Genomic DNA, 27,620 nt, shown 5'->3' on the forward strand with positions numbered 1-27,620 from the left:
GTGGGGTTCCTGGGTTTGGGAGTGTGGTCTGTAGCAGGCTATAAACTGGAAGGCAGTTTTACCCACTGTTAGTTGCACATGGATAGTCTCTGATGCTTCATGCTCTGCCACCAACCTGGAGGTGTGGGTATCTTTGACGAATATTGATATTCCCCCTCCTTTTGTGGTTCGGTCCAAGTTTTGGGGCCGAAAAGCATGGTATGAGGTATAACCTGGTAGTGCTGGGTTGCTCTCGGGAGCCTTGAACCAGGTTTCTGTTACTGCACAGATATCGATGTTCTCCATGCTAAGGAGAGTTTCGAGTGCGTGCATCTTGAGGTTTAGACTTCTGGCGCGGAGTAGCATTACTCTTAGTTTCTTATCCCTTGTGATACCTATGGAGGTGGGTTTGTCTTTTGAGCCTTGCCTAAAAAAGGTACTATGGGGGTGGCAAGAGCCTTTGCCAATATCCGAAAGCCCAGGGGTGACAGGTGCAAGCCATCCCTAGCGAAGCATCGTGGCTTGTCGAGCATGTCATCCCAGGCTGACAGGCATTGGATCCCCTTTAAATGACACCAATACTTAAGCCAATTGTTGAAATTGATCATCTTGTCTTCATATTGTGGCATCATTCTTGGTGAGGGTAAGATGCTACTCAAGGTCAGGGTCATACCGGCCTGGGCTACATGCTCAGAGAGCTCCTCTATGTCTCTTTTCATGTAGTCCAGGGAGGTACGTCTCAGGTCATTCACACCAGCATGGACAATGACTGAGTCATATTTGTACTTGCCTTGGAGTGGCCTGAATGCTTGTGTTATGTGGCGGATCCTAGCGCCTGACAGGCAGCTCACCATGACCTTCTCCCTTGTTCAGCCTGGTGAGCGGGACATCAGTGTGCCTGACGATAGTCACCTATTACAAGTGTATCAGGTGTGTTGTTTAGCCTTAAGGGCTGTGACTGTTCGGCACACTGGCTTTGTGAGCTATGTGTTGCACGTGTTCTGTTTTGGGGTAGCGGTTGCTTGGGTGTCTGCTTTGGAGGTCTCTGCTGCTTAGGCAGATTTTTATTTAGAGCCTCCGAGTATGTTTTGTGTGCTTATGTGTTTGGTTTGCTGTCGTGGTAGGTCTATGTGAGACTGGAATTGTAGTGAGTGTGGTTTCCTTCTCCTCTTGACTGGTTACGCCAGTACTGAGTTGAGAGAGCTTAACCTCCAGTTTGGCTATATGGTTGCATCTCTCACATGTGTTGGAATTTGTTGGGAGGAGGAGAGGGTTGTCTGTGTACATGAGGCAGTTGTAACATTGTCTCAAGATTCCCAGATTCACCAGCTGGACCGGAGAGGAGATTGACAACTGACCTTTGGACATGCTAGAATAGTATTTGGAATTCCTTTATAATTGAAAAAAGGGCCAATGGGGAACAAGGTACTCAAGGGGAGTTTGTGAGTGTGTTGTGCTTTTAATTTTTTAATGCTGACTTATGTAATTGCTTTAGTGAGCAAGTGCCAGGCTTTAGAGTAGGAATACGGTGTTTATTAGGAGAACTAGATCAGTTCTAAGTGAAAAAGTGAAGCGCAGACTTTGTGGAGCCGAGAATGGTTTAAACCCAATTAAGCGGAGCTGCCCGATGCTGCTGCGCAAAGCCCCTTTTTTCCTAAGGCACATACTATATATTTTTATTTTTTGTATGACGTGTCCAGGGTGCTACCTTCCTGGGTTAGCCTTCTTTTGGGGGCTCCTGACAGTTAAGGCAAGAAAAACTGAGGAAATGGCATCGGCTGCCTCTCTTTATACCGGACGTTCTGACGTCAGTTTTACACCCGGCGGCAGCCAAAGTCATATACCAAGGACTCTGGTATCCAGGCTGACTGAAGGCTACCAGGAGCCGGACAACCCATATGTGAGGACTGCAACAGTGAATACACTCGAACATCTACATTTATGGTAGGTGTACACAACTGTACTTTCTTTGTTTCTGTGGTCAATACCAAAGAACTTAAGTATAAAAAAACTGGGGTCCAAACTTTTCCATTTTCTTGTGTGTTTTTTTTTCTCTCATAAAGATGATGAATAGAACGATAGTTATGAAGGTGGCATGGAGTAAAAACAATGTGAGAATTAAAAAAATTAAGCTTCTTAAATAGATTGGCAGTTTATCCATTAAGCAGACAGCAAAGAACAGCAACTCTAGCAACTGTTAATGAGCTGCTTCCTGTAGCCATTGGTACAGCGTTTCATTCCTTCCTTGTCAATTTCAATACACTGTCACTTTGAGGAATTAGCTTAACAAGACAGTGTTCCTGGGTTGCCCTAAAACGGGACATATGTCAAGTATGTTTACCCAGTTAAAAAATGTATTAAAAAATAGAAGGAAGGACAGACACTACAACTTAAGCTTGCTTGTTTACAATCAGTTTGTGTTTCATTTTATTTCTTCAACCCATTACATAGTTTGATATTTTAAAGGAAAAAAAAATGGATACACTAATAACTGATGCAGAAGGCTCAAATGCAGTTAGGGTGAATTTCTTCATGACAAAATTCAGGTCACAAGTTGGAGCCAAAGTCCAACTCTGTGGCTTGTGAAATAGAATTGTACATGTTTGCCAGGTGTCCAAGAAGTCAAAGGATGATGAAGGGTGGTGGTGGGGGGATCAAAGGGTGGGCAAGCTGAAATGGCTGATAGATTTAAGATTATGAAAGCCACACTTTAAGCCAAAAGAGGAAAGAAAGCTCAGAAAATAAATTTAAGATTATTTGCATATCCCCTTCAATAAGGTGTAGGTCCCTCCTTTCATATTTGAGGAAAAAAACTTACAAACTATATTAGCACTATTTTCTAGTACTTGGTCTCCTAGCCTTCCAGCTTCCCTCAAGATATTAAGCATATCTCTAAAACATTGCTGCCTAAAGGGAACATACAGCTGTGTAAGTAAACTTACTACAACAATAGATGTTCAAATAGAGCAGTAGCCTAAGCTGTACGAGTTACATCCTGCCCAGGATATGACAACCGGACAGCTTCCAAAGCTTAAAAGTACCTTCCATGCACCCTAACCAATGAACAGCCCAAGGAGATCTCAGCTTTGACATCCTCTGGTAAACTCTGGGAACATACCCAGGCAAATCTTCTCATCACTGACCCAGTAGCATCTGCCCTAAACACAGCATCAGCAGTATCATGAGAACATTTTAAAGAGTGTTTGGTTACCTGGGACACAGAGAAAAAGTACAGCTGTGTAAGAAGTTATCATAACAGTAGATATCCTACTGATCATTGTTGCAGTATTCCTGCTATAAGAGTTGTCACTGCTGAAGTCTGTCTAGGGTACCACAGCTTCACCTTCCTGAGGTAGTATATCCAATCCATGACCACAGCTCATACACATAGGGGTCTACAGACGAACGTACGAGCATGTAGCTCAGACTATCCCCAACCCAGCAGCCTGAAGACTACTGAGAGAGTGACACTGGTCAGTTAGGAGTGTAGACTGAAAAAGCAAGTAAACTATCCCATTTCCAAACAGCAGAATAGAATTTAAAACACAGGGAGAGAATAAGAAGCTGAAGTAAGCAAGAAAAAAAGAGAAGGGTAGGAAGGAATACTGCTAACAGAGATCAGTAGGACATCGACTGTTATGGTAAGTTCTTACATAACTGTACTATGTCCTGACTAAAAATCACTGTTGCAGTGTTCCTGACATATGGGTGATTCCCACAGCTGAAGAAGGTAGAGAGAAGGGTGGTTGGCAAAAGAGCAGATGAGCTGTCTAGCAATTCAGACAAGACAGACCTAGCAAAAGGAGCCCCAGACCTGGAGAAAGCATTCATTTTCAAGTGTCTGGTGAAAGTGTGTACAGAGGACAAAGTAGCAGCTTCCGAGATAGACCTGGAGTCTACTTCCACTTGAAAGGCCCCAAAGGAAGCCACTGTCCTACTGGAATGAGCTTTAGGGCAGGAAAGAAAGGACTTTAGTGTGAACAGCAAAAGAAGATGGCCTTGGAGATCCAAGTTAAAATAATTTGCTTGGAGATTGGCTGACCCAACACAAGGTTCATATAAGATACAAATGGCAAATTCTTACTGAATGATATACTTTTATCCAGAAAAAATCTCAGTTGTCTATGAATGTCTACAGAATGTAGGATTTTTTTCCTTCCTATTTTGAGAGTTGGGGAAAGAAAGTGGGTAGGTGAATAGCCTGATTTAGGGACAGCTCATTTACCACCTTAGGCATGTGAGATGGATTACCCCTGAGAATCACCCTGTCCTTGAGGAAAATAATAAAAGGTGGAACAGACATGAGAGCTTGCAACTCAGAAACTATCCAAGCACAGGCAAGAGCCAAGGGTAGAATAGCATTCCAAATGTAAAATTTTAATGTGGCAGAGGATGCTGACTTAATGGGAGACAATATGACCTTTTCCAGCACAAATTGAGAACCAAAGGGGGAAGTGATAGGTCTCCTTGTTGGGTTAAGACGCAGACCTCCCCTCAGGAAAAGCCTGACCACCACTCTGAGGGACGAGAGGCAGGCAGGTATTGATGGCCAAAAAGTGAGCTTTGACAGAAGAATAAGCCAAGCCTGAATGAAGTAGTTTGCAAAGATATTGTAGGACAGGAGGGGCCTGTGTAAAGAATGGGTCCTGACTGTGTTTGCAGTACTAATAAGAAAATATTTTCCATTTAACTATGTAAGATTCTCTAGTAGTGGGCCTCATGACTTCCTATTGGACTTGAACAACAACCTCAGAGAACAGCTGCCTTTGAGAGATTAGAATCTTATCATCCACAGAGTCAGGCTGAGTGAGGAAAGATTTGGGTGGAGAAGCATTCCTTTTTGTTGAATGATCAGGTTAAGTTGTATAGGTATTTTCCTGTAATTTCCTTTTGTCAGGTGAAATAACAGGAGAAAAGTACAGTTGTGTACACTTACCATAAATACAGAAGTTTGAGTGTATTCACTGTTGCAGTCATTACACTTGGGGTTATCTGCCTGCAGGTAGCCCTCAGTCGGCCCGAATACCAGAGTCTTGGGAATTCTGCATCGGATGCTGTCACCTCTTCCATGACGTCAGGGGTATAAAACATGCAGCCGACACCATTACATCAGTTTTTCTTGCCCCAGATGTCAGGCGCCCAAAAAATAGGAAGCAATTACATGGTATGGAACACCTCCAGTAAAATGTAAACAGCATTGTCCTAAGATATGGGGAAAAAGAGAATAGGTGGAAAGAACAGAAAAGTCAAGGGGCTGGAGGGAGGGTAACCAGGACTGCAACAGTGAATACACTCGAACATCTACATTTATGGTAAGTGTACACAACTGTACTATGTTCTTCGTGTTTCACTGTTGCAGTCATCACACACGAGTTGATTCCCAAAGCTGAGGAAGGGTGGAGGCAGTCAAGAAGTAGTGGGGCTGGCTAGCAGGCCTTGCAAGACTGCTGTGGCAAATCCAGCTCCGGATTTAGAAAAAATAGGTAAGTGGTAATGATTGGTGAAGGTATGTACAGAACTCCAGGTTGCAGCTTCCAGGATGTCCCTGGTAGGGACTCCCCTGAGGAATGCTGTAGAGGTTGAGGAAGCCCTAGTGGAATGAGTTCTGATCCCCTGTGGGGTAGGTTTTCCATGGTGTTTGTAGCAGAAATGGATGCAGTGTGCTATCCATTTGGAAATGGTTTGCTTTGAAATGGACTTGCCCTCTGCCCCTGTACCGAAGCTGACTAGCAGCTGGTCAGATTTTCTGAAAGGTTTAGTTCTGTCAAGATAGAACCTGAGCTGTCTGTGCACATCCAAAGAGTGCAGAATCCTTTCCCCTTTATTTTGAGGATTATGGAAAAAAGTTGGTAAATGGATGGATTGTTTTAAAGCCACACTGGATACCACCTTGGGCATAAATTATGGGTTAGTCCTGAGGGAAACCCTGTCCGCATGGAAAATAATAAAGGGTTCCAAAGCCATTAGTGCCTGTAACTCAGACACTCTTCTTGCTGAAGTGATGGCTAGAAGTGAGGCTGTTTTCCAAGAAAGGAATTTTAACTTTGCTGTAGCAGCAGGCTCAAAAGAGGGAAACGTGAGCTTCTCTAGTACAAAGTTAAGGTCCCAGGCATGGGTGGGAGCTCTCTTTGGGGGCCTTAGATTGTTAGCTCCTCTCAGGAACTGTTTGATGAGAGGGAGAGAAAATAGAGGTGGCTCAGTATTGTAGTGAGCTGAAATGGAAGAGGCATGAATTTTAATTGATGCGAAGGATAGGTCTTTGTGAAGTAGCTCTGCTAGGAAATCTAGGATTTGAGGTAAGGTGGGCACAGCTGTGTCCTTTCCTTGAGACTGGCTCCAAGAACAATATCTTTTCTACTTTTCTGAATAGGATTTCCTAGTACTAGCCTTTCTGGCCTCAAGGATGACGTCCAGCACCTGTTTGCTGAGGGTTGCTGGTGGTGTATTCAGGGGATAAGCCAGGCTGCAAGGTTCAGGGTTTGCAGCTGTGGATGCAAAACCTGTCCCTCCTGCTGGGACAGCAGAGAGTGGGGGTCTGATGTAGGTGCTGTCTGACTGTATAGGAGTGAGCACCAGTGCTGGCGTGGCCAGTCTGGGGCAATAAGGATTGTCCTTGACCTGTCCTGTTTGATCTTGAGTAGTACTTTTGAAAGGAGGGGCAGAGAGAGAAAGGCATAAATTGAGAGGTTTTCCCATGTAAAGGATAGGGCATCCACTTTCTACGCTTGGTTGTGGGGATTTCTGTTGCAAAATTTGCTCAACTGATGGTTTTGGGGGAGGAAAAGAGGTCCACCTCTGGAGTCTCCCATCTGTGGATTAGAAGTTTGAATGAATTGGGTTCCAGCTTCCACTCGTGTGGGTCCAATAGATTTCTGCTTAAGTCGTCTGCCAATGAAGCTTGTTTGCCTGGCAGGAATTGAGCTTGCAGGTGGCACTTGGTTGCTCAGAATTGGGTTCCACAGGGCCATGGCTAACCTGAAGAGTGGATAGGGTTGAGTTCCCCCCTGCTTGTTTATGTACTGTCTGTCTTTAGCAGGAATTGTCCTGAATGGATAAGGTATTTGAAGGCTGTCAGAGCATCCTGTACAGCTAACATTTCTTTTTGATTGATATGGAGGGGAATTTGTTCTGGGCTACATTTGTCTTGAATGCATTTGCCTGCCATACGAGCCCCCCACACATAGTCTGATGCGTCTGTTGTCAGGGTTGGGGTGGCGAGGGGTTTAGTGAAAGGAAGTTCCTTGTTGTGGTTGCATGCCTCTGCCCACCAAAGGAACTCTGCCCTTAGACATGGAATGATAGGAATCAGTGTTTCCAGGTCCTGAGAAAGTTGACACCAGAGACTTTTCAAGTACCAGTGAAGTTTCCTCAAATGCAGTCTTGCATATGGAAGTAGTAGAATGCATGAGGCCATGAACCCTAGGTTTTGCAGTATTTTTCTTGCAGACAGCTGGGTTTTGCTGGCCATTAGCTTGAAGTAATTTGTCAAATAAGCCTGTTTTTCTGGAGTGAGGAATGCCATCTGGGAAGTTGTGTTCCAGCTTGCTCCCAGGAATACAATCTTTTGGTTGGGCACCAGTTGCGATTTTTTTTTCGTTGATGGTGTACTCCAGAGAAGTTGGAAGTGTCTTTACAAATGCCAGGTGCTGAAGTAGCAATTCCTGACTGTCCACCTAATTTAGGCAATCGTCCACGTATGGGTAAATTTGAATATTTCTCTGCATGCAGTATGCAATGGCTAGAGCCAGGCACTTTGTGAATACCCTGGGCGCAGAAGATAAGCCAAAGGAAAGTGCAGAGAACTGAGAAGTGCATAGAGCCTGCCCTGAAATGTAGATATTTCCTGCAAGATTCCCTTATGGAGATGTGCAGATAAACTTCTTTAAAGTCTAGGGTGACTAGTCAGGCGTCCTTGGCTAGCAGAGGAAGAAGCTGTTGCAGAGTCAACATTTTGAATTTTGGGACCATCAGGAAGGTGTTGAGAATTGACAGATCTAGGATAGAGTGCCAACAGCCCTCTTTTCTGGGCACCAGGAATAGTCTGGAGTAGAACCCCTGTCCCCTTTGCTCTACTGACACAGGTTGAATAGCCCTGATACTGAGAAGAGAAAGTACTTGCTTTTGAGCCTCTGCCCACTGGTTTGGAGGAAGGTCTGGCAACCCGCTTGGGGTTGGCAGTGAGTGGAAGTACAATCTGTATCCCTGGGATACAATGTTTACGACCCATCGGTCCAGGGTAATGGACATCCAGTTCTGTGCATGCAGGGCGAGTTTTCCTCCTAGGGTGCAAGTACTTAGGCTTTGCTGGGAAGGAAGATAGACAAGTCATTGTAAACTTTTTCTATAAGGGGGTGGCTTACCACTCCCTATTTTAGAGGAGGGAGCACTTCATTGTTTAGATCTCTGCATACCCTGAGACTGTAGTCTTGGTGGCCTGTTGTCCCTGGGTTTGGCCTGAGAATGCCTGGGAGGGACTGGAAAGGACTAGTTTTTAGAAGGCCAATGTCTACTGAATCTAGGTGGCTGCACCTGTAAGAAATCTTTAACAGTTTGCATAGATTTAGCTTTTTCCTCCATCTTTTTAAGAATGTCTTCTGCTTTTGTGCCAAACAACCTTTCCTGGTTTAATAGAGCATCTAGTAATTTTGCTTTGACATGGTCTGGCAAGATTTGCTCCTTCAGCCAAGCTTGCCTTTCTCAGTACAGACCCAGTGACAGCAGCTCTGCAAGATGCTTCTAAGCCATCAAAACCACACTGCAAAGTATGTTTACTAACTTGGTTTGCAGAATGCATTAAATGCTGTAAATCTTTATTTTCTGTACAATCTGGAAGCAACAACATTTTTTGTTTAATTAGTTCCATAATACGCTGCTGGTACTTCAACATGTGAAACTGGCAATTCAAAGCCCTGATGGCAAAAGTTACAGAGGTATATACCTTCTTACCCCATCTGTCTAAAGCTCTAGAATCCCTGTCCGAAGGGGTAGGGTTTTTGCCTGTAGTAGCCTTAATGCCTTTAGGTCCCTGGGAAATAGTCTCTGGATCTGCAGTGGAATTCTTAAAAATAAATTTGTGAGAGTCAGGTGCTCTGTAATACCTGTCAGGCTTTCTAGGAGCTGGAGGTAAAGTATCAGGAGTAAGACTGAATTCCAAAAAGACATCCTCTACAATGTCCAGGACAGGGGGTATAGCTAGAGGCCTGTGCTGAGGCAAGTCTAAAAATTCTCTGAGTCTCTTTTTGGACTGAGGGTAGTCCTGGCATTCCCTGCGGAAATGCTCTCAAAGTATGCAATGTTTCACCAAAAGAAAAGTCCTCTGGAGGGGAGGCAGAGGGTATGGAATCCTCTGCATCTGAGTCCTCATAGATAGATAAGGGTATGTCCTGGTAATCAGAGGGATCAGAGTAATCGGACTCATGGTCTGAAGAATCAGAAGGAAAATCAATTCTTGGTCTTTTAGAGGGGGAAGGCTGGCTTCCCCTAATTAAAGTTGTAAGGTCTTCAGCCATTCTAACCATTTGTTTCTGTGGCAAGGGAGCTTGAGCATGCGCTTTGGTCATCAGTTTTCTAGGCGTAGTGCAAACTCTGGGCCTGAGAAACTCTGTATTTTTAGTCCAAAACGAAGCTGCCAGTTTAATGCGAACATCGGAAGTTCGGAAAACACTCCCAGAAGCCGGTGCCTGCACAGCGGCTCCGAGCACATTCAAGGTAGAGACATCCGCAGGTTCCATAGTCAAAGAAGCGTCTCGCAGCATACCGGACTCCGAATGGGTCTCAGCAGAGGCCTGCGAATCTGTAGAAGCGGGTATCAGGGGCTGTGAAAGCTCCTTACTGAGTACCGGCGAACTGGCGACTAGCTTAACAGAAGCGTTGTCGGCAGTTTTGGACCTATGCAGTCTGTCTCTGTCTTTATCCTTACATTTTTTCAGAAGATTGGTAGTCAGATGGCTTAATGAAGCCATTTCGGAATATAGAGAATAAGAGCGAAAGAATTTAGCGACAGAGATGACTGATAGTTCGGGCATTAAGGCACAAAACCGACAGCGAGGGACATCGTGATCTGGGTCTAAACAGGTGACGAAGTAAGAATGAAAATCTCTGAGAGGTATTTGCTTTCCACAGGCAAGACAACTGTTAACTTGTTCTGACATCGGTTAGAGCAAGAAAAAAGGATCCTCAACGGGGTACTTTGCTTTACACGACTTCAGGTTTGAAACTCAAAAAACGAAAATTTCAGGTGGCGGCCGACCGGCACTTGCGAACTGCTTCTACTTCGGGCTCCCACGTGGCAAGAAAAGCTGATGTAATGGCGTCGGCTGCATGTTTTATACCCCTGATGACCTGACGTCATGGAAGAGGCAACAGCATCAGACTCTCAAATCCCAAGACTCTGGTATTCGGGCCGACTGAGGGCTGCCTGCAGGCAGACAACCCACGTGTGATGACTGCAACAGTGAAACACGAAGAACATCTGTTGATGACTCAAGCTTTAACTAGACAAGAAAGATCTCAGCTTCTGTAAAGCCTGTAAGGCAATTTTAACAAAAGACTTGCCTGCAGTAGGGCTATGATGAAGCCTCCCTTCCAAGCTTCAGGTTTTGTGACTATGCTCCAGCTGGCACATAAAACTGCCAGATACACCTTCTACTTACTTCCTGTGCAAGGAACTCACAAACACTCTCATTCTTCTGCTACAGATGTAGCACAGGAGTTTCTCCCACCACTAATGTGTGTGTAGAGCAGAGTAATGTGCTGACACTAATGGTGGTTTCTTGACTAAACGATTTCAAACACAAGGATAATTAGTACACGTGCTTACAAGCATCAAATGTACACATTTTCACTAGCATGCCTAAGTAATAAGATCTGAACTGTGAAAGAAGAAGAAAATAATTGGTGGTGGTGGGAGGGGGGTTAGTTGTACTTAAAGCAGTCAGCAAGTGAAGTTACAGTGCCCACCCTCTGGGCCAGTGTAATCCTCAGCACAGGAGTTTAAGAAAAAATGCATACTTATGAATGGTGGGATAGGATGAACCCAACCCAGCTTCAGCCCCATTAACAAGTGACACTGGTGTTAAATCTAAGAGTAAAATGCTTCATTATTACACTTGAGATGCAATAAGCTGATTGAAGGTCTTAAGTGTTAACTGCCGCTATTGTCACAGAAACACCATCATCCAAATACATCTTGATCCATCAATAAAGCGGTATTTACTGTATGGGCTAACAATATACCACATACCTGCTGTGCCAATGAAAAATGATCCTGATGTAATGCCAATACAGCTCGATAGAAAGCCCCATCATGAGTATCCCTAGGAATCATACATGTGTATTCTTCCATGCTGTCCCAGTGACCTAAGAAAGGAATAACCAGAAAAGCATGTTTATCCTAAATTCAGTGGAGACGTGCAGTGAATAACAAAAGAAAGTAAGTCATGTAATATATTGCTAAAGACAAAAAGAGCACCATTAAGTAATGAAGCAATAACAGCACAATGCTTTGATTTGCTACATAACATTATAGCTTGTTTCAGGATAGGGCTGGGGTATGGAGAGATCTTCTTCCTCAGAGATGTTGAGCTAGAAAAAAAATTGCCTTTGATGCGTGCAATGCAAGCAGATTTTAACAATGTAAAACAATACACTCAACAGTAATTTAGTGATTTAAACTGTGTTAAACTACATCAAACAACTGTGATGACACACTGAACACTTGTTCAAGTTTGACATTTGTGTACACTAATGGCTTACAGTCCCCTCTCCCCTATCTTTTTCTTTAATCCTGCATATATCTCGAACTCCTGAATGCAGCCATAATCTTAAATTCCAAGTTGCCTAATATTCAATTTGTCCCCTACTTTTTCTGAAAAAAAAATCCTTTGTGGCCTACACAATGAACTTTGTACCTCCAGTCTCATAGCTCCCTTCACCCACTCTTTTTTTTCTTTAAACATCTGCATTTGTAATGTACCATCACAACCTAAGTGACCAGTATCATAGTGGGACTGTATTAAACCCACAGCTGCAGAGAATGTTCACGAAACTACAGTTCAAATCTATGTTTGCGCACCATCCTCTTTTTTTCCATTTTCGACATGGGGTTGGGGTGCCAACTACTTCTATCTCTCAATTCTTCTTTCACACACTCCATCCATCATTCATATCTGTGCTGGATGCCCTTGTTTCCACTTGCTTATTTCGTCTCAGTCCCAAATCTTTACCAGATTGTCTTCTGCTTTTCTGCACTTGTGCCCAAACCACTGTAATCTGTTCTCTTTGACCTTCTCTGCAACTGGAGCTACTTTCCCTATAAAGTTCTCCTTTCTTTGTCTGTCCCACAGTGTGCATCCTCTACCACCCATCTCAGACACTTATCTCCATCACCTCAACTGATCTGCTTTTACTGTCCAGGTTTCTGTACCCTACAGTAGTACTGGTCACAACGATGTTTGGTACACCTTACTTTTCAGCTTCTTTAGCATTCTTCTGTCATGCACTATCCCTGAAACTCTGTGCCACTTGGCTACAGCCCCTCTGATTCTAGCTTTGACCTAGTAGTTCAGCCTTCCTTTCTCCCCAACCACCCTTCCAAGGTACTTGAAGCCATTAGCCTATACCATTATATTCCCTTCTGTCTCAATAATCAGCTTCTTCTGATCTGTCACCATTACAACTGTCTTATCTACTTTCAGTTTCATCACATGTGCCTTCAGCTTTGTATTCCATTCCCCTATCCTTTGCTTCAGTTCTTGCTCAGAGTCTGTGTGTAATGTCACATCATCTGCATACAGCAACTTGGTTGATCTCTTCCCTCTAACTTGTTTACTAGTGTAGTCCAGTCCACCATCAGTATGAACACCTGTGGGCTTACAGCTGAACTCTAAATCACACCCACTAGTAAACTCTCTGTTAACCAAAACACTGTTCGTACTTCCCATTGGGTCCTTGTACATAGCCTGCACTAATTCTCATTGGGACCTTGTACGTAGCCTGCACTAATTCTAGTAATGTTTTTAGGACTTCAAACCACTGTAGAACTAACCATATCAGCTTTTTTGGGCATCTTGTCATAGGTTTCTCAGAGTCTAGGAATGCCCAGGTGACACTCTCTTCACTTTTAGTTCTTCTCAACTATCTGTCTTACTACAAACATTGTGTTGGCTGTGCTGCATCCTGACCTAAATCCCAACTGCTCATCTACTATTCTATGTATTTGCTTTCATATTACTCTGTCTATTCATTTATCAATCACCCTCGGCAGAACTTTCACGCAATGCATCAGGAGCTTGATACTTCTGTACTGCCCACAGCTGTGGATGTTGTCTTTGTTCTTGTACGCTGGCCAAGTATGATTATTCTCCAGTCATCTGGGATACGCCTGTCTCTCCATACTGGTTTGAGTACCCTCAGGAGACCTTTCTCCCATATCTTACCAAACACCTTGATCATATCTGCTGTGACCTCATCTGACCTTATTGCTTTCCCTAACTTCATGTTCCTTACCTGCTGTTCATACTTCTTAACAGTGGGCTCCTCCGCTTCTTTTGGCGTATGCTGTGTCTGAGGCAGTACATTTTCTACATCTTTCTGTCTGTGTCTTGCAACCTCATAGAGTTTCACTGTGCCATCTACCAATATACTTTCCGCCTTATTCTTTGCTACTGCAACTCCTCTCTTAACCTCTTTGTTAACCAACCAGTATTCCTACTTAGCCTGGTCTGCCTTTTCTATCTCCAACTTTATTCTGTACTCCTCCTTTCTTTTGACAACTTCCTGGACTTCTGCATTCCACCACCAGCTTTCCTTATGTACTTTATTTCTAAGCCTGGCTCAGCTGCAGATCTGTTCTATAGTCCTCACGCATACTGCTTTGAGGCACTGCATTCTTCAACTCCATCTATTCCCTCTTCTTCCTGAGGTGTTACAGCCCTGAATAATTCCTTGAAATCCTGTGCTTTCTCTCCAATCAACTTCCAGGCCTTTAGCCTAGTACCTGCTGACCTTAGAACCTTTTCTCACCACTGTTTGCAGCAGGCTGTGGAAAACAGTGGTTTATTACTTATTTATTTAACATTTGTTTACTGGGAAAGTCCGAATGGGACAGAGCTCATTTTCAGCGGAGGCCCAAGGAGAAATGCTCCAGATGCATGTCTTTGGAATGTTGGAGGAAACCACAGCACATGGAAGAAACCCACATGAACACAGAGGGGACATGCAGACTCTGCACAGAAGGCACTTCAGCTGAGAATCGAACCAGACAATATTGCTGTGAGATGACAACACTAACCACTGCGTCACCCAATGCTGTGGGCCAACCGTTTCACTGGGGTTGATTTTGCATACTGCTGTGTCTAAGCACATTGTTGTTAAGCCTTTACTAAAGGCACCCATATTATATATTAAATTATTGTGCCAGTGTTAACACTGTTTTATTACCCTAAGCTGCTCTAATCATGCTACAATGCTGCAAGATGGTTACTGGAAGCTATATTTTATTTACTTTCTCACTTATTTACTTCGTTGCTTGAGTAAGGGGATGCCCTAGTGACCTTGTGGTCCTAAACCTAGTATATACCTACAAACCTATCAGTATACATTTCTATACATGTGTTTGTGTGTGTGTGTGTGCGTGTGTGTGTGTGTGTCTCTATGTTATATATGTATGCAGATATGTACATAAATACAATATTTGTCTTCACAACAGTAAGGCGATGCAAACAAAAGGTTCACAGGTGGGGTGGCTTCTGTATGCAACCTGACCATATTTCATCACTTTTTTTTCCTGGGTTACCTACTACAACATACATAGTTAGCCAACATTCTATATAATCTGTAATCAGTTTTATTATTGTGAACTCGTTTTACATTATGTATTTTACTTGTGTACTTGCATACGTTTTGCAAGGAAAGTTTTGTACCTACCATAAATGTAGATGTTCGAGTGTATACACTGCTGCAGTCATTATACTTGGGTTGTCCTGCCGTCAGTCGGTCCCTCAGTCGGCCAGTGTTCCAAAGTCTTGGTCCAGCGTCGGTTGCTGTCGCTTCTTCCCTGAAGTCAGTGCGGCAGGGGTATATAAGATGCAGCCGACGCCATTTTCTTCAATTTTTCTTGCCCCAGATGTCAGGTGCCCCCAAAAACGTAGGCAATGCAAATTGCTAATAAAACATACATAAGAAAAGCAATCAAAAACTTTCAGTTAGCAGCAAATACTCCCCATAGGTAGTAAAGGGTAGAAGGCTTAGGTAAGTACCAGCAAGTAAGAGAGGAAGGAGGGAGGGTAACCTAGACTGCAGCAATGTATACACTCGAACATCTACATTTATGGTAGGTACAAAACTGTACTATGTTCATCGTTTTACACTGCTGCATTCATTACACTTGGGTAGAATCCCAAAGCTGAGGTAGGGTGGCTGGTTCTATAAGGCATTAGGGGTGGCTATAAGGCTATTAGTTTTATTACCCTAAGCTGCTTTAATCATGCTACAATGCTGCAAGATGGTTACTGGAAGCTATATTTTATTTATTTTCTTACTTATTTACTTCATTACTTGAGTAAGGGGATGCCCCAGTGACCTTATGGTCCTAAACCTAGTATATACCTACAAACCTATGAGTATGCACTTCTATACAAGTGTTTCTGTGTGTGTGTGTGTGTGTGTGTGTGTGTCTCTATGTTATATATGTATGCAGATATGTACATAAATACAATTTTTGTCTTCACAACAGTAAGGTGATGCAAACAAAAGGTTCACAGGTGTGGTGGCTTCATATTTCATCACTTTTTTTTCCTGGTTACCGACTACAACATACATAGTTAGCCAACATTCTATATAATCTGTAATCAGTTTTATTATTGTGAACTTGTTTTACATTATGTATTTTACTTGTGTACTTGCATACGCTTTGCAAAGTACAGTTTTGTACCTACCATAAATGTAGATGTTTGAGTGTATACACTGCTGCAGTCATTACACTTGGGTTATCCTGCCATCAGGCGGTCCCTCAGTCGGCCAGAGTTCCAAAGTCTTGGTCTGGCGTTGGTTGCTGTTGCTTCTTCCCTGACGTCAGTGCGACAGGGGTATACAAGATGCAGCCGACACCATTTTCTTCAGTTTTTCTTGCCCCAGATGTCAGGTGCCCCCAAAAACATAGGCAATGCAAACTGCTAATAAAACACATAAGAAAAGCAATCAAAAACTTTCAGTTACCAGCAAATACTCCCCATAGGTAGCAAAGGGTAGAAGGCTTAGGTAAGTACCAGCAAGTAAGAGGGGAAGGAGGAAGGGTAACCTAGACTGCAGCAGTGTATACACTCGAACATCTACATTTATGGTAGGTACAAAACTGTACTATGTTCATCGTGTTACACTGCTGCAGTCATTACACTTGGGTAGAATCCCAAAGCTGAGGTAGGGTGGCTGGTTCTATAAGGCATTAGGGGGTGGCTATAAGGCCCTGCAGCACAGCAGTGGCAAAGCCAGCTCTGGATTTAGAGTAAAGAGGCAAATGGTAATGCTTGGTGAAGGTATGTACAGAACTCCAAGTTGCTGCTTCCAAAATGTCCTTGGTAGGTACTCCTCTGAGGTAGGCAGTTGAAGTGGCTGTTGCCCTGGTGGAATGAGACCTAATGCTGTTAGGTACAGGTTTCCCATGGTGTGTATAGCAGAAACGTATACAGTGTCCTATCCATTTTGAAATGGTCTGCTTTGAAATGGCTTTTCCCTGTGCTCCTGCAGCATATGCTACAAACAATTGCTCAGTTTTTCTGAAAGCTTTCGTTTTGTCCAAGTAGAAGCGTAACTGCCTGTGTATGTCCAAGGAATGCAGAAGTCTCTCCCCTTTATTCTGTGAATTTGGATAGAAAGTTGGCAAGTGAATAGTTTGGTTTAGCACCACACTTGATACCACCTTTGGCATAAAAGTAGGGTTTGTTCTTAAGGACACCCTGTCTTGGTGGAAAATGATGAAAGGTTCCACTGCCATTAGTGCCTGTAATTCTGAAACTCTTCGTGCTGGGGTTATTGCCAGGAGCAGAGCAGTTTTCCTAGAGACATATTTTAAGTCTGCTGAGTTAGCTGGCTCAAAAGGAGGTAAGGTTAATTTTTCCACCACGAAGTTGAGGTCCCAAGGGGCAGTCTTATGTTTTTAGCCCCTCTGAGGTACTGTTTTAGCAAAGGATTAGAAAAAATTGGTGGGTCCGTATTGTAATGAGCAGAGATGGCAGAGGCGTGGATCTTGATGGATGAAAAGGAGAGGCCTTTGTCCAGCATCTCCATTAAGTACTGCAGTATCTGAGGAATATTTGGGACAAGGGGGTCAAGGCTGTGAGCCTGGTTCCAGGCACATAATCTCTTCCATTTATCCAAGTAGGCTTTCCTGGTGCTAGGCCTTCTGGCCTCCAGAATGACATCCATAACAGCTTTGGAGAGAGGCATTGCTTGCTTGACTAAGGAATCTGCCATGCAGCCAGGTTTAAAGTCTTGAGCTGGCTGTGAAGTACTGATTGTTTTGCTGAGTCAGAAGATGTGGGATTTGAGGCAAAATCCAGGATGGACCTTGTGCTAAGTTCTTTAAGATTGGGTACCAGTGCTGGCGTGGCCAGTCTGGGGCAATCAGGATCATCTTTGGCTTTTCTTGCCTTGCTTTTATGAGTACCTTTGAAAGGAGAGGTAGTGGTGGGAAAGCATATACTTGTAGGTTTTTCCAGCTGAATGAGAGGGCATCCACTTTCCATGCTTGTGGGTGGTAAGTCCTTGTGCAGAATTTCTGTAGCTGGCAATTCATGGGGATGCAAAAAGATCTATGTCCGGGCTCCAACATTTTTGTGTTATCATTCTGAATATTTGTGGATGTAATTTCCACTCGTGCGGATCCATGATGTTTCTGCTTAAGTCGTCTGCCAGTGTGTTTTTCACTCCTGGCAGGAATTGTGCTTGCAGATGAACCTGATAGGTTAGAGCTGTGTTCCACAGGTTCATGGCTTGTCTGCAGAGGGGATAAGAATGAGTGCCCCCTTGCTTGTTTATGTACCACTTAACTGTGGTGTTGTCTGTCTTTAGTAGTAGTTGTCCTGGATGCAGAAGGTCTTTGAAAGCTGTAAGGGCATTTTGTACAGCTAGCATCTCTTTTTGATTGATGTGAAGATGCCTTTGTTCTGCGGGCCACTTGCCCTGAATACATTTTCCTGCCATGTGTGCTCCCCAGGCGTAATCCGATGCATCTGTTGTCAGTGTTTGCCTGGCTGTGGGCTGAGTGAAAGGCTGTCCCTTGTTGAGGTGACAGGCTTGAGCCCACCATCGAAACTCCTGTTGAAGGCAAGGAATAAGTGGTATTACTGTTTCCAAACTGTGACAGTGTTGAGACCATACACTCTTTAGGTACCATCGTAGTTTCCTCATATGCAGTCTGGCATATGGAATTAGTAGTATGCAAGATGCCATGTAACCCAAGGCCTGCAGAATTATTCTTGCAGGGAGTTGGGTCTTTGTTGCCATCAGCTGGAAATATTGAGTCAGTTGTCCTTGCTTGGCTGGCGTGAGATAAGACATCTGGGCCATTGTATTTAAGCTGGCACCCAAGAATATTATCTCTTGTGAGGGCACTAGTTTTGACTTCTTTTTGTTTACTGTGTACCCTAGGCAAATTAGCAATCTTTTTACAAATGCCAGATGCTTTAGAAGAATGTCTTTGCCCTCTGCTTGAATAAGGCAGTCGTCCAAATATGGGTAAATTTGAATTCCTTTTTGTCTGCAAAATGCAATTACTGGTGCCAGGCATTTTGTAAAGACCCTGGGTGCAGTAGATAAGTCAAAGGGCAGTGCAGAGAATTGTTAATGCATTGAACCTGCTAAAAATCTGAGGTATCTTCTGCAGTTTTGTCTGATAGGGACATGCAGGTATGCCTCCTTGAGGTCCAAAGTTACGAGCCAAGCTTTCTTGCCCAGCATGGGAAGAAGCTGCTGTAGTGTCAAGATTTTGAATTTCGGAACATCCAGGTAAGTGTTTAGAGAAGAAAGATCCAGAATGGGCCTCTGGGCTTTGTCTTTTCTGGGAACCAGAAAGAGTCTTGAGTAAAATCCTTGTCCTTGCTCCTGTGTTGGTACCTTTTGAAAAGCTCTCATGTCCAGGAGTGCTGTAATTTGTCTGAGCCTGTGCCCATTGATTTGGTGGCAGATTTGGCATTCCTTTTAACCTTGGCAGTGTGTGAAAGTGGAACCTGTAACCTTGAGATACAATGTTGAGAACCCATTTGTCTTTGGTGATCATATGCCAATTGTGACAGAAAAGTGCCAGTTTTCCTCCCAAGGGGGCTGCCAAGAGAACAGTGTTTGGCAGCTGTAGTGGGAAGTCATTGGAGCTGTTTTTTATAAGGTTGAGGCCTGTCTTCCCCTTCTTTCTGGGTTGAAGCACGCCATTGTTGAGGCCTGTAAGGACCTTGTTTGTTGACCTCTGCCTCTTGGACGTCTGTATCTGCCCCTTTGAGGTCTGTCTATAACTGGAAAGGACCAATTCTTTGTTGGTCAATTTCTGCTAAATCGAGGAGGCTGAACCTGTAAGAAATCCTTCACCGTTTGCATAGATTTTGCCTTATCCTCCATTTTCTTTAATACCTCTTCTGCCTTAACTCCAAATGAAACATCCTGCTGCAAAGGTGCATCCAATAATTTTGCTTTAACATGATCTGGTAAAGTCTGTTCTTTTAACCAAGCATGTCTTCTACTGACCGACACTGTAACAGCTGCTCTACAGGAGGCCTCTAATGAATCAAAACCACATTGCAAAGTATGTTTTCCCACTTGTCCAGCTGCATACAATAAATCCTGCATTTCCTTATAATTAGGAAGATCTGAATTTGGAAGCATTTTTTGTTTCAACTGAGACATCAAATATTGCTGATATTTTAGCATGTGAAACTGGCAATTTAAGGCCCTCATTGCTAAAGTTGCAGATGTATATACTTTCTTCCCCCATCTGTCTAATGCTCTGGAATCTCTGTCAGAGGGGACTGGATTTTTTGCTGTAGAGGCTTTTACCCCTTTGGGAGCCTGGGAAATAGTTTCCGGGTCAGCAACAGGGCTTTTATTATAAAGAAATTTGTGAGAGTCAGGACTCTGTAGTATCTGTCTGGCTTAACTGGAGCAGCAGGTAAAGAATCAGGATTTAAACTGGATTCAGAATACACATCATCCACAATATCTAACACTGGCGGAATAGCAAGGGGTCTGTGCTGAGGTAATAAAAGGAACTCTCTGAGCCTTTTCTTGGATTCTGAATAATGCTGGCCCTCCCAATGGAAATGCTCCCTCATGGTATGTAAGGTTTCCCCAAAGGAGTAGTCCTCTGGTGGAGAGGCTGAAGGAATTGATTCCTCAGCATCAGATTCCTCATAAGGGGGTAAAGAATATCCTAGGTCTGAGGATGAAGCTGAAGAAATGGATACCTGGTCGGATGAGTCATAGTCTGCATCCTGTCTAGGCCTTTTATCAGGAAGGGGATGGGACCCCCTGATCAGAGTAATTAAGTCTTCGGCCATTTTGAGCATTTGTTTCTTAGGCATGGAGGCCTGTCCTGGAGAATGTTGAAGTTGTTTCTTTGTTTTTATAGGGGTTTTAGACATAGCAGAAGATTTAATGGTTAACTGAGTAGGTCTGAAAACACCCTCTGATGCTACAGGTTGTTCAGCTACTCTGGATCCCTCTGAAGGGTTAGTCTCGGTAGGCTGTAAATCTGGTGCATCCGAAGGCCCAGCCATCTCCACGTGGGAGTCAGAGGCGGCTTGTAGTTCCAAAGAAGCGGTCGTCAGGGGCTGTGTAGGTACCTCGCGGATAACCGGAGAACCGGCGACTGGCCTAGAAGAGGCTTCGTCATCAGTTTTAGGCCTCGGATGCCTGTCCTTGTCTTTGCGCTTTTTGTGTATTACGGTCGTCGGTAGTTCCGACGGCATGGTGTAATTGAATTTTCTGCCAAAATAATGTCAGGCAAAATCAAACCGACGTTTAATAGTGCGCTTGTTAAACCTAGCACAAAACCGACAACCTGTGACGTCGTGGTCTGGGCCTAGGCATGGGATACAATAAGAATGGAAATCCTTATGAGGTATTTGCTTCCCACAAGAAATACAGTCATTAACTTTTACTGACATCGGACTGAGGCAAGAAAAAGTTTCCCCAATGGGGTACTTAGCTTTGTAGAAGACTTCTGTTCTGGATTCGGAATGAAAATCTCAGGGGTCGGCCGACCGGCACTTGCGAACTGCTTTTGCTTTGGGCACTGCGCAGCAAGAAAGACTGAAGAAATTGGCATTGGCTGTATCTTATATACCCCCGTCGCACTAACGTCAGGGAAGAAGCGACAGCAACCGACGCCGGACCAAGACTTTGGAACTCTGGCCGACTGAGGGACCGCCTGACGGCAGGATAACCCAAGTGTAATGACTGCAGCAGTGTAACACGATGAACATCTATGGAGCTTGTATATGTTTTTTAACTATGGAGCTTTTCTCCCTGGGTCTCCACTGAAAAAGGGCCTCGTCCCAGATGGACCAACACAGTCAACAAATGTCAAATAAATAAATTAGGATCTTCACCAGGTGTTCAGGTTTCCTCCTACATCCCATAGACATACCATAAGTAAACTGGCAGTCCCCTAAACTGACTGTGTGTATGTACAGGGATGGGGGATGCACATGCATGTGTGTGCAAGCATCCTGCAATAGGTCAGTTCCCCGTTTAGGATGAACATCTATGTCTTGCATCCACTGAATGCTGGGATAGGCTCTGGCTCCCTTGAAACACTGTACTGGATTTAGTGGACAATCAAAAAAATGAATTCTGGCTCATGTACAACAGAAGTGTATCCCCTCTGACATTTTAAGCATCTCATACTAGAATCACATCAAAAGTCTGCCTCACATTCTTTACCATTCTGCATTTTCTCTTCAGTCAACAACACAGTCTCAAACTACTTCAATGCATAAGGCAGGTGGGTACTGGGGGAGGGGAGGGTCTTTCTCCCTCTGGAATCACTTGTTCACTTGTTATGGAATTTTTCTCTAATTGATGGTTTGGAATTCAATGAATGGGCACTGCAGAAAGGGAATCACTGGTAATTCTGTCCAACACTCATCACATAACCAGGTATATATATATAATACGTCTGCATGTATGTATATATATATAAAATATGGTTTACACAAACACACACATAGGTTCATAGGTATATACCATGCTAATGACCACAACAACCTTTTAACCTCAGCTATGCATCCGATTTGCATCCAAGTTTGATGCCCTAGATGTTATTGTTTAGGGGTATGTGTAAGCTAGGGCATGTGTGGTCAAATATTTACAAATAACCTCTATCCATTAGAGACATAGGTGACAGACCAGGAATCAATTTCTGATTTCCCAGCCACTAGTCTAGGTTATGCATAAATATGGTTAGGGAAGAACTCTTCTTCACATACACGGGAAGCCTGTTCCAGAGAAGGAGTACGCAAGGATTATGTCCCTCTTGCTAAAGAAAACTAAAGAGGCAGCTTATCGAACTCCTACTTTTTACTGCAATTTAATTGGTTTACCAGAGTACAACTCTGACTTCAATGGACCAATTTCAGTCTTAGCCCAGAGGAACAAAACAAAAGTATACAAGACATTACAGTGAAGTAAAGATAGTTACAGCTGAACACATTCAAACAGAAAATGCAGTACAGTTCTGTCTGACTTGTATGTCTCACCAAAAGATCTTAGAGTGGGTGACAGCTCATCAAGGAGATCATCACCTTGACCACTATATGCAACAGTTAGCAAAAGTCATTAAAAAAATGTCTTTTGCAGAGGGGCAGCCTGCCTTTAGCTCAGATACCCACTGCTACTTAACACTTTATTTTTATTTTACATTTGTTAACTGGGTAGTATCCAGCTGGGCAAGTAGCCCATTTTCAGTGGAGACCCGGGGAGAAAAGCTCCATAACAATAGTACAAAAAAGATTACAAAGAATATACAAAAAGTTTAACAGTTGCCTACAATCACAATTTGCAAAAAAAGAGAATGTAAACAGAAATCATTACATTTCCTAAGCCTTACTACAGGCAGTAATATGAAACTCACTAGATACATAACTAAAATAAACCATTGTGGTTTATTACACTTACCAACTTTAGGATCCTAACACTCAGAGAAAGGGAAACAATCTGAACTCTGTATATAATTGGCTGTTACCCTTCCATCCATAATGAAGGCTCACAGTTTTAAGAAGACATTCAATAAACTGTACTGTCAATGAGAAGAAACTGATGATCTGGCTCTTGCGTTGTCCTCTGAAGTGATGGTTTTTGCTCTGTGTGTACATGTACTGATGCCCTGGGAGTGGTTACAATGCTACTGTGCTACAACAGTAGGTTCTTTATATATGAAGTATAACAATACACTTTTAGAATTTTGTGTGCACATTATTCAGTTACAGTGGTGGCTAGAGGGACACTATGCTTTCAGGGCTACACAATGAACTCCCTCCTACTAGCAAGCCTTTGTATGTGGGACATAACACACTTTCTGTAGATAGCTCTGTATACTGTACAAATGGCTCTGAAATGAACTCTCTTATTTAATACTGTGCAACTCATCTGTTTACTTGGCACAGTTTGCCTATCTAGTTCACGGAGCTATCACGTCAATATTTCGAGTACTCAGCAGACACCGAATTATGAACTAGCTTTTTCTGTGTACTACTCTGGCCACAGTCCCTTTATGGTCCGGATAATGTCTATGAATATCACTGACTCTGTTAAATAATATACATTTGATGATGTAGTTTAACATTACTGCCCCACCACTGTGTCTTGTGTTATGTTACCCTGCTGTACCCAGCCATCATTATTTCAAGACACACTGTCACATCCTGTAGTTACTTCTACACAAGTATGGCGCTGTTATACTGAGAAATAGAACAAAACAATGTATTGCCCCCCCCCCCCCATGTGATGTGGGCTAATTTTATACTGGTAGGGCAATTTTTCAATTGTTCTTAAGAGAGTGAAATGTGAAAAACACCATAACATCTATTGGGGCTTACGCTCTCTGCAGAACCCAGAAAGACTGCAAGATACCTAAAACTGTGTGTAACAAGGAGTGCAGGGAGTGCTGGATAAGTGTGGCCATCTTTTTCGCTGACAAAGTTTATAATGCCCAACAACAGACTTTCAATTTTTTATACTTTAGCCTTAAACTTTTTAGTGCTCAAAAAAGTACAGAATTTGAATAATAATTGGTCAACAAATGTTAAAATAAATAAATAAAATAAAACATTTCACCAAGCCCATCAGGATGTCATACAAGTAGGCTCTGCCTACACCTATGAGAAGTAGGATGGTGTGTTTTAATATAAACAGTCACACAAATATCATCACAGTCTGGCAGCTGGCACAGAGGATTAAGGTTTAACACTGTGATCTAGAGTTTCTGTGGTACAGGGTTTGGTTCCATCAGCCCTCATTTGCCTACTGTGCGACTCTGAGCAAATCACTTAAGCAGACACTGCTGCTAGGTCTCCTCTGAAAAGGGAGTGTGCATCTAGTGGGCCTACCTAGCTAACATAAGGGTATTATTACTATTATGGTCCACAGTGTCAAATTGTACTGAAGTTGTACCCCGCAGATTATTACTGCAACAACTGCAGAATAACGTGCAAGTTACCACATTTTTGTTTATACTGAAGTGCAGTACCACATTTATTCTTTTACAGTGAACTGCTGACAGTAATGCTATTGTACTCCCCATCTAGATCTCTCAGGTCTACAGAAACATATCTTGCTCTGTCCTTTACCTTTAGTGTCCTTCTGATCTTTCTGCATAAACTAAGCATCTAAGCTTTCATCAAGAACATCTGATAGCTTAGACACAAACAGAAATTCTTACCAAACAGGCTGCTATCTAGAAGTAATGCTATACACATACTTTACACCACCTATCCATTAACCTAATGGAAGTTCTTAACACTATCATTGCTACTTAATAAAACTGAAATTCAATTCTGTGGAATATTATGATATATCGAAGATATTTAATTTATGTTTTTTATATACTAATTTTAAATGTGTACTTAATATTGAACATTTGCTGTTTTGTTCTGTACTGTATGACACCTTGTAAAATTTAACTGTTGAACTTTTCTCTTCGGGCCTCAGCTGAAAAGGGACCAGTTATGGCCTAGTTGTACTTTCCTGGTAAACAAATGCTAATAAATAAATACATAAATTATTTCAGCTATTGTTTGCAACTGATTGCAGTTTTGACTGTTGCTGCTTGTATTTATTGTTTCACAGTGACAGAAATTGGAGCTATTGCTCTGAGTTACTGAACCTGAAACTACTGGGTAAGACTTTTTTTCTTTTTTTTCTCTCTTTCTATTAACACTGTAAATGAACTGGTGCAAGGAACTTTTTTGGTTCTGACCTCAGCCACAAGGCAAAGATGATAAAAAAAAATCAATCAATAAATGAAAACATAGAATTAATCCACAAAGAGTTAAAGCAGAAATCTAATATGTGCTGAGTAGAAATGGCAAATTATTCCTTGTAATAATTTCTAGTGTGGAAGTGAAACCGTTTTAAAGCAGTATGCATTCAGTACTCTAACTTAAATTTGTCACGTCTTAGTTGAAACTATGGGGTGTGACTATCTCATTTAAAGTTTACCACTTGCTGCTGATTATGGGTTAGTACTGCTGTGTACAGCTGTTGCTTATACATTTTTTGCACTTGTGAATGCTATCATTCCTGCTTACTGTGCTCAGAGCCTGCAGTAGTTATGCTTTGCATTCCTTCTTAAACATTTATTAAATCATATTTTAAACTGCAAAATATGTTTGTATACATTAGTGAGGAAAACGAATCATAATAGTTTCTATTATTATTGCCATTCAGTATACATGTTTTGCTTTTAACAATTTCATTCACTCCAACATTACATAAACTGCTGAATTCTTGCCTTCCCTTAAATCTTACTCCCCCTCCTGAGCATTATTCTGCATATATTGTTCCCTTGAATTCTATTTATTTCTATGAAGTCTGCACCTTCCCTTTACTAAAGATCTCATCTCCAGTTATTTTAGTTTCTTTATAATAATCAGAACTCCCATTTGAAAATGCCTTTTTCTGGTAATTCCTTTTTTTGGCAGCCAGTAGCATTAAGCTGGTTTTAATGTCAGCGAGTCTTTTGGGTTTTTAATACCATAACAGGAATGGACCTCATTCCTAAGTCAAAGTCTGATCAAAGTTCATGAAATTAGTACTATTACAGTCTTTCATGCTAGCCAAAACTGCTCTTCGTAGCATCCGCAATGTGCCCAGAAATTACTCTTGTAATTCATATGGAGTTACATGTATGGCTAGCATATCTAAATACGACTGTAAATTCTTTTTTTTAGAAGACCCATTGCTCCTACCACTGTTGGAACTATCTGGATATCCTCCTTCTATATTGCCCTCATTTATGCCTGCAAATCCTGGTATTTTACGACTTTCTCTCTGTGCGCAAAACACTGTAGTCACTGAGTAGAGCAAATTTAGTGATCAATACTACTTTTTTCTTCTTTTGTGGACCACTATATCTGTTTTACCCATATCTATTTTTTTTAACTGTTGGTAATGGGTAATCCCATGGGATATAAACTTCATAATTCTCTGTAATGCTTTGTGACACATGCCCAATGCTTCTCAGCTCCTTCAACACTGTTAATATCTGCACAATCCCCAATGCAATAGTCTTGAAGCATCATTATACTTTCAATATTCAGGCCCTCTGCCATTAGTGCATCACATTCAGAAACAAGATGTGCAACTGTTTCAGTTCTGTTGCAGAGAATCTGCATATGTCTATTTCTTCCATAAGTTTAATGGGCTTTGTAAACCAACGTGTATATAGTCCACTATCCCGGGCCGCTAATATTAACCTTTCATTGTTTGGTTTAAATTCACCTCTCCTAAACCATTATTGCATCCATACCTCTCAACCTGGAAACATCAAAAATCTGGACAAAGGCCCAAGAAAAACAGGTACAAATCTGTATGTTGATTAACATAAAATTTACATACATTATGTAACCCTACCCACTCCGCTGGAATTGTGAGATATCAACTTTCAAACGCAAACTGAAGAACAGACAACCAAAATATGGCCCCGGACCCTGTAGTAAATGGGGGTTGGGAGGGTGGCCTAATGGTTAAGGTATTTGCCTTACAAACACAAGGTGCAGGGTTTGAGTCTCACAAGGGATAATTGGCTAGGCTTAAAATGGCTCGCAAGGGCAGTTAGCCTAGTACTAACCTATGAACCCATGTTAACATTTTTTTTTTTTTTTTAAATGTGTAGCAATGATGTTCACTGGGAAGGGAGAAGATGATGACCCTTAGGATTTTGTTTTTGGTGATTTGCAGTATGTGGGTTTTGTGGTAAAAACAGGCCATTTAATGGTATAGCAATAACCCACGCCTGGGTGTGGGTAATGCTGAATTTACCCACGGTTGGTGTGGTTTGGTCACGAGGGCGAAGCCCGAGTAGCCAAACAAAGACAACAGTGGGTAAATCCAGCATTACCCACATCCAAAAGTGGGTTATTGCTATTATGCAATGACAT

At 42.5% G+C, this 27,620-nt stretch overlaps 1 protein-coding gene across 2 annotated transcripts in view; it reads right to left on the minus strand.

The window, feature by feature from the left end:
- Positions 1–27,620, minus strand: part of MTOR (mechanistic target of rapamycin kinase) — a 4,577,509-nt gene that overhangs the window by 1,688,910 nt on the left and 2,860,979 nt on the right. For both annotated transcript variants that reach the window (XM_044063218.1, XM_044063219.1), the window contains exon 32: positions 11,222–11,337. In XM_044063218.1, the coding sequence (XP_043919153.1) occupies positions 11,222–11,337 (116 nt within the window). The remainder of the gene's footprint in view (positions 1–11,221; positions 11,338–27,620) is intronic.

Source organism: Protopterus annectens, chromosome 2.part1, assembly GCF_019279795.1.
Source record: "Protopterus annectens isolate FY-2018-M chromosome 2.part1, PAN1.0, whole genome shotgun sequence".
Taxonomy (NCBI): domain Eukaryota; kingdom Metazoa; phylum Chordata; order Ceratodontiformes; family Protopteridae; genus Protopterus; species Protopterus annectens.